Source organism: Mercenaria mercenaria, chromosome 17 (genome assembly GCF_021730395.1).
Source record: "Mercenaria mercenaria strain notata chromosome 17, MADL_Memer_1, whole genome shotgun sequence".
NCBI lineage: Eukaryota > Metazoa > Mollusca > Bivalvia > Venerida > Veneridae > Mercenaria > Mercenaria mercenaria.
The window spans coordinates 33,076,862-33,084,100 of record NC_069377.1 but is presented as its reverse complement, the minus strand read 5'-3'; the positions used below and the strand labels follow the sequence as shown (position 1 = coordinate 33,084,100).

The 7,239-nt window shown below is 34.4% G+C and overlaps 1 protein-coding gene across 1 annotated transcript; it reads left to right on the top strand.

Annotated features, from left to right (window-relative positions):
• Window positions 1-2,639: 2,639 nt before the first annotated feature.
• LOC123537149 (uncharacterized) lies at window positions 2,640-4,337 on the top strand. Its single transcript, XM_053527760.1, has one exon. The coding sequence runs from the start codon at window positions 2,640-2,642 to the stop codon at window positions 4,335-4,337; it is 1,698 nt and encodes a 565-aa protein (XP_053383735.1).
• The last annotated feature ends 2,902 nt before the right edge of the window (window positions 4,338-7,239 follow it).

Genomic DNA, 7,239 nt, shown 5'->3' with positions numbered 1-7,239 from the left:
CTGCGATATTTTGCGGGTGTCTTCCAGCCGCAAAAATTAAGTTCGCAAATATTTCGTAGTTTCGTATATCGGATCGCCCCCTTTGTCGCCTCTTTTTACCTGTGTACTTGAAATAAGAGTATAAACAGTGTCAAAATGAATTAGGGGTGGTGAAATTCATTTGTATTTTAAATGAAGATTTTAAATATGTTTCAGGGTATTGTGCGGTAACTGTTGAACTGAGTGCATGTACATTATCGTAATACATGTAATACATGGTATTTTAACATGTGTGTTTTTAACTGTATGAAATAAATTTTAAACCTTGTAACTTGTACCTCACTATAGAGAGCCATGCCCCAAACCTTAAAGCAACTCTCCATGGATAAACGCAGAAATTAAATTAACCTCCCTACAGAAATCCGCAGAAATTAAAATCGCAGAAATTAATATACCAATTTTCATGCCCAAAACGCAAAAATTTGCACCCGCAGAAATAACCAGTTATACGGAAGGCTATATTTAATATTTACAGCAAAACTTGCTTCAATATTATCCCATATTATTCATAATTTTATTTTAGTTTCGAGATTATTTTGATCACGTGATTCCCCAAAGTGATATTTACAAGAACGTAATTTGTCAAGATCAAATTTTATGTTAAATCTAGACATTTGTCCTTTTTATCGTAGTTTGGATACGTAATATTAATTGTATTTTCATTGCCATTGAAACGTGTGTGTTATTATTTTCTTTTGTTGAAGGCAACATCAAGACGTTAAAGACGCTCGCTACAGTTTCGTATTTTTTTTCTCAATAATAGATTTTGATGAAATGTTTTGTATTAAAAGGCCATGTTATGATGTATTGAAAAATGAAATAAAAATACTAGGTCACCAGCTTTGTTTCAATTTAATTTGCCCCTAGATATGGTGCTATTTCAAACATTTTTCAAAATTTCTGTAATCCTAAAATATATTTCAGTAAAGTACAATAATCAGCATAAATTTGATAATCTAAGCATTTTTATAACGGAAAACAATATATCTATTTGAAACATGCTCAGAGAAATCAAAAGAACATGATTTTGTAAAGAAAGGAATACTTGTTCAGCAGACCCAAGGGCTATTTTTGCATATTTTTGTCAGTTTTAAGTTGGTACTTCTGTTATTTTATCGAGTTTCACATAATAGAATTTAATCAAACTCTGCACATACCTTTGGTTATGTCTACCTAATCTAAAACAAAAAGAAAATTGATAGGTCATCATATTAGATTTCGCTTAAATCAAATTACAACGAGGTGGGGTGTGGTGGGCATTTGTACAACGCAGGTTGGTACGGAATACTCTTTCAGTGTTTGATAAAATGACTTAGAAATATATATATATAAAATTATCAAACGGCAGATTTCTTGATAAGCGGATTTTAAGTTGTTTCTGAAGCATTTTGATGGCATAGAACGATGAAAGTTTCCGCCTTTTTTTAACAAAACCTATAGTTTACGAATGTACGGTATGGGTACGGTACGGGATTAGAAACAGCTGTGACTCAATGCAGAGTTTGAGCGCTGGTATAAATACCAGACTCCAGTATATGTCGGATTGAAGCAATTTGAACTAAAAGTACTTTAAATGTATATATTTGGTAACCATGGTGATACTTACCCTAACCTTTAGTCAGTATATTATACATTTTGTACATTAAATACATGCGAACATACAATAATTTGCGAATTTTTGCCGTACACGACATTAGATAATCACTTCCGGGCATGCGCAGAAGACCGCACCAAATCTGCAGTGAGCTACATCCATTACAAATTGGCACGGTGTTTGGGTAAATATCGACCCGTCCGGAAAAACTGTAGCGGGTGCCTTTAATACCAGAGATTCCAAAAGTATTTTTCCAAAGAAAAATCCGAGATGGTATTAAAGATAGCTGACATTTTTGCAAACAGGTACAGAGATTACTAAAAGGTAGTTAATCATTTTTTTTTAATTTATTAACTATTTAACTTTTTAGTTAAAACTACAAAATGTTTTTTTAATCTCGACAAGATATATTGCAAGAAAGTAACAAGTCAATGTCAAAAATCTTAAATTGTCTTTTTGTGTCTTTGGGGTACAGTTAACATTTTATTTTCAATAATATTTGGACAAATGAGAAATATACTGTGTTATGTTAATATAACCTTCTTATGTATAATTGTTTTACTTTGTCTTTGTGTTTGTTGTATACTTCCATGCAAACGCTACAATATGGTTTCGTTTTTATGGGAAACTGTATTCTTTGAAACATGACTATTTCTATCTTTGTGCTTGATTACAATCCGTTTCAACAAAACAATCAACCTAGAGAAAGCGGAAAATATTTACAGTGCTTTTAAGTGTAACATATCCGGACTGATTACGTGTTTGTCAAGTTGTTCAATCAAAATATCATTATTTTAACATTTGTACTTATATAAAGTTTAAGAATGTATCAGACCAGCAGCACTGTGTTATTATATGGACTGTGATTTTAGACAGAACAGGGGAAAGTATAACGTAATCCATTGACTTTAAAGATATCTTCAGTTGAACATGAAAATGTTTTGTCGACAGGAAATTAAAAATTGCATTTAATAAGTTTAATAGTCATAGTGTATCAAAAACAGATATGGCAGTGTCAGGAAGGAAGGTCTCTGATGTTCATTGGTCAATATCTAAAGGTTCAACAGAGGATTTTGACCACAGATGTGAACCATGCTTAGCTATTGAACAGGATGTAGAAGCACATGGATTTTGTATGGACTGTCAGGAAAACCTGTGCAAAAACTGCTTTGCTTGTCATCAACGCACAAAGGCCTCAAAACATCATCAACTTCTTGACAAAAGGAACATAGGCAAACAAACTATTCATAGTAAAGACTCAACAGTGTGCACTGAAAAGTGTCAAATTCACAAAAATGAGATCATCAAGTTTTTCTGCACAAACCATGAATTTCTTGGCTGTACTGATTGTATTACTCTGGATCACAGGACATGTAAAATAGATTACATACCTGATAAATGTCCAGGTATTGAGGACAGTGATGAGTACTGGGAAACAATGAGAGAACTGGATCAGAAGATGAAAGATATTGATGTCGTGATCAAGAATGCAACACTACAAGACAAGGAGTTGGATTCCTCTTATGATAATGTTATAAAAGAAATTATTAAGTTTCGCAAAGAGATAAATGATCGCTTAGATCAACTGCAAAAACAAATTCAGACAGATGCTGAGAAAAAGACAATCAAGGACAAGCAAACAGTCACGAATGTGCTTTATACATGTACTGCTATTTCTTCTGATATCAAGAAATTAAAGTCAAGCCTACAAGACAACAAAGACTCACAGCAGAATGGACAACTTTACATCGCGATCAAACAAGCAAAATCCAAAATAAAGTTGGATGATCTGAAGAATGCTCAAGAATCTTTGGATCAGACAAGCCTTCAACATATATTTGAAAGAAACACAGAATTAGAGAACCTCTTTACTAAACAATATGTATGTGGGAAGCTGAGCCGATCCTCTTCTCTTTTGACTAACATGGGAGATATAAATGTACAGACAACATCAGATAATAACAAACTTTGGATCACGGGATGTGCTGTATTGTCCTATAAAAAAGTTATGCTAGTAGATAGCAATAACTATACCCTGAAAGTTGTGGACACACAAAGTAAAGTGGTAATAGAAGAGAAGAACCTTGAATCAAGACCATGGGACATTTGTATACTGCCTCTGGACCTTATTGCAGTGACAATGCCAGATCAGAAAAAGATATTGGTAATGGCAACAAATGGTGATATTTCAATCATTCGCAAAATTCCAGTTAAAGGAAAATGTAGAGGTGTGACTTATCATCAAGGCCACCTCTATGTGGTTTGTTTAAGTCCTAATTGCGTGTTTACTGTCGATACACAAGGAAATGTCATAAACACAATATCCCTAAAGGACGAGATATTTGCCAGCCCAAACTACATATTGCTTAGCCAAGATGCCAGGCACATGTACCTCAGTAACTGGGGTAGCAACAGTGTATCCTGTGTCACATTACAGGGCGATATCTCGGCTGTATATAAGCATAAGGATCTTAGAGAACCAGTGGGAATGGTGATGTTAGATGATGGATCATTGTTGGTGTGCTACTACAGCTGCAATGGCACCATACATCATATCTCAGGAGACTTGAAGCGAGGTCAGACAATATTAGATGGATTACAGTACCCACAGTCTATATGCTACAATAGCAAGAAACAAAAGGTCTACATTGGTGGACTTTGTGATCAGCTAAAGATAAAGAAGTTTGGAATGAAAAACAAATGAAATTTGTTCATACAATTTTTGTAGAATTACAGTGCTGAAAGATATCGGATTTGAGAGAAGTGTCATTACAATCGATATCAAACTTCAGTTATAAATAAAAAAAGGAACAAGTTCTGTTTCAAGTTTTTATTAAACATGTAACTATTTTACCACCCTTCATTGTTAATTAATATTGTATTTTTCATTTAAGAAATAATTTATAGCAAAACCATGTTTTAACACATTTTATACACGATTGGCGTTTATATGTCGGGCGTAATGAATTCACGAGGGCCTAACCCAATTGAAATTATTAATTTCATACGATGTATAATCGCCGGAAAGTATAAATAGTGTTTAAACACGGTTTTGCTATTAATCATTTCGATTCACAGTCTATATGCTACAATAGCAAGAAACAAAAGGTCTACATTGGTGGACTTTGTGATCAGCTAAAGATAAAGAAGTTTGGAATGAAAAACAAATGAAATTTGTTCATACAATTTTTCTAGAATTACAGTGCTGAAAGATATCGGATTTGAGAGAAGTGTCATTACAATCGATATCAAACTTCAGTTATAAATAAAAAAAAAGGAACAAGTTCTGTTTCAAGTTTTTATTAAACATGTAACTATTTTACCACCCTTCATTGTTAATTAATATTGTATTTTTCATTTAATAAATAATTTATAGCAAAACCATGTTTTAACACATTTTATACACGATTGGCGTTTATATGTCGGGCGTAATGAATTCACGAGGGCCTAACCCAATTGAAATTATTAATTTCATACGACGTATAATCGCCGGAAAGTATAAATAGTGTTTAAACACGGTTTTGCTATAAATCATTTCGATTCATAAATGTCTTTTATGATATAGTTTAGATAAAGATATGATAGGACGCCTTCTCTGCGCATGTATGGCGCCAAATTTGCTATAAATCATTTCGATTCATAAATGTCTTTTATAATAAAGTTTAGATAAAAATATGATAGGACGGTTTCTCTGCGCATGTATGGCGCCAAATGGTCGTCACGTTCCTTTGTTTTTATACGGCTAGAGCGGAAATGGTAATACGTCTTGTGGAATAATTCTAGTATGGCGCTACTGATGCAGCATTAGTGTGCTTAGCGAATAATCATCCCCGTGTGTGAGTAAATTACTCAAGACAATTGTTATATGCGACATTTTGTTTAAAACATGTTTTCTATGCCTTGAGGTTCAGATGACCATAAAGGAAGGATCTTTTTGGTGATTATTTCTACTACAGTAACGGCCCTTTGATAGTCTTGTTTTATAGAATATAGAGAAAAACCTTGTGTGTCCCACTCCTTAAACACTATTCAAGGATACTCTTGAAATTTTCACAGATGACGGACCTTCATGTGATGATGACCATACAAATAAACTTTTTTCTGTGGCAACATTTTTCTAGAATTATGGCCCTCCCTTAATAATGTCTTTGCTATTTAGACGATTGCGTAGTGTGTGGGAGTATCCGTGTCCTGTAGACACAATTCTAGGTTTAACATCAATATAGAGTAGATACTTTTTATTAGGTAAAATGTAACAAATCAAAAGAGTGACGTTTCTTGTAGCTTCTTGTCATTTTTCCGCTGTGGTAGCATCATTAAAATTATCTAGAATATAATTATACTTGTTGTTTTCATTATTCAAGTTGTCATTTTAAGACAGAAACAGTCCTTTCAAATAATAAAATACCATCTTTTCGAGGACAAGTAAGAAATACTGTGAGAGTAACGATTATTCCCTTGGATTTTAGACAAAGTAGTCCCACAAGAGTAATAATGATTTCACAGTAACAAAGTTCCATACAATGTACGGCCTATACAAAACTTTTGTGTTGAGTTTAACGTCTCACTGAAACAGTTAAAGGTAAAATGGCGATTTCTGTGCTTTTATGGTGGAGGAAGACCCCAGGTGCCCCCGTGATTATTTCGTCGCATGCGGGCACCTGGGTAGAAGCACCGACCTTCCATAGTCCAGCTGGATGGCTTCCTCACATGAAGAATTCACTGCCCCGACCTAGGTTTGAACCAACATCGGTTAAGTGATTTGAAATCAGGGACATTAACCACTATAGTCCACGGAAGCCGCCTCCTAAACGGAACTGTCTACTTCTCTGATAAGGTAAATTCGTGTGGAACTGACCACAAAGGTTTGACCAAGATAACCAAAAATCTTCTAAGAGACAGTCATGATGCTGCCTTTCCTTCAACTCATCCTCAAAGGAACTTGCCCAGAACTTAAGTGACTTTCTCATCAAAAAGTGACATTTTGCATTTGATTTAGCAGACTTGAATTGTTCAGAACAACAGGTAGTAGCAAACCGTTATTGATTTGGCTCCTGTAACGATAGAAAAGGTAAAACTAATCATACGAAAGTCTCGAAACAAATCATGTAAACTTGTCCATTTACCAAAGTGGCTTTTGAAAAAACTTGTCTTGATGAGCTCTTGTCGTCGATAACAAACATATATACATCAATGGATTAAGGTTATGTACCAAAAGAGTTTAAAATTCCGAGAAGAAGATCTGTGCTTAAGAAACTAGGTCTTGAATTTTATATTCTCAAACACTACAGGCCTGTGTCTAACCTCCCTTTCATTTCATAAATCTTAGAAAAAATAGAAGATGCGAGTCTTGAGCTGCAATTGAGTGAAAATAAACTACACGAGAGACTGCAGTCTGCGTACAGAAAGTTTCAATGAACTGAGTCGGCTTTGATAAAAGGTACAGAATGACATCCTACTTCTCTCGAACAAAATTTTGTAATTTCCTCGTGCCACTCGACCTGTCTGCAGCTTTCTACACGATTGATCACCAAACACTGTAACACCGACTCTACCATCATTTTGGAGCCACAAACAAATCACTTGCATGGATGCCATCATATCTT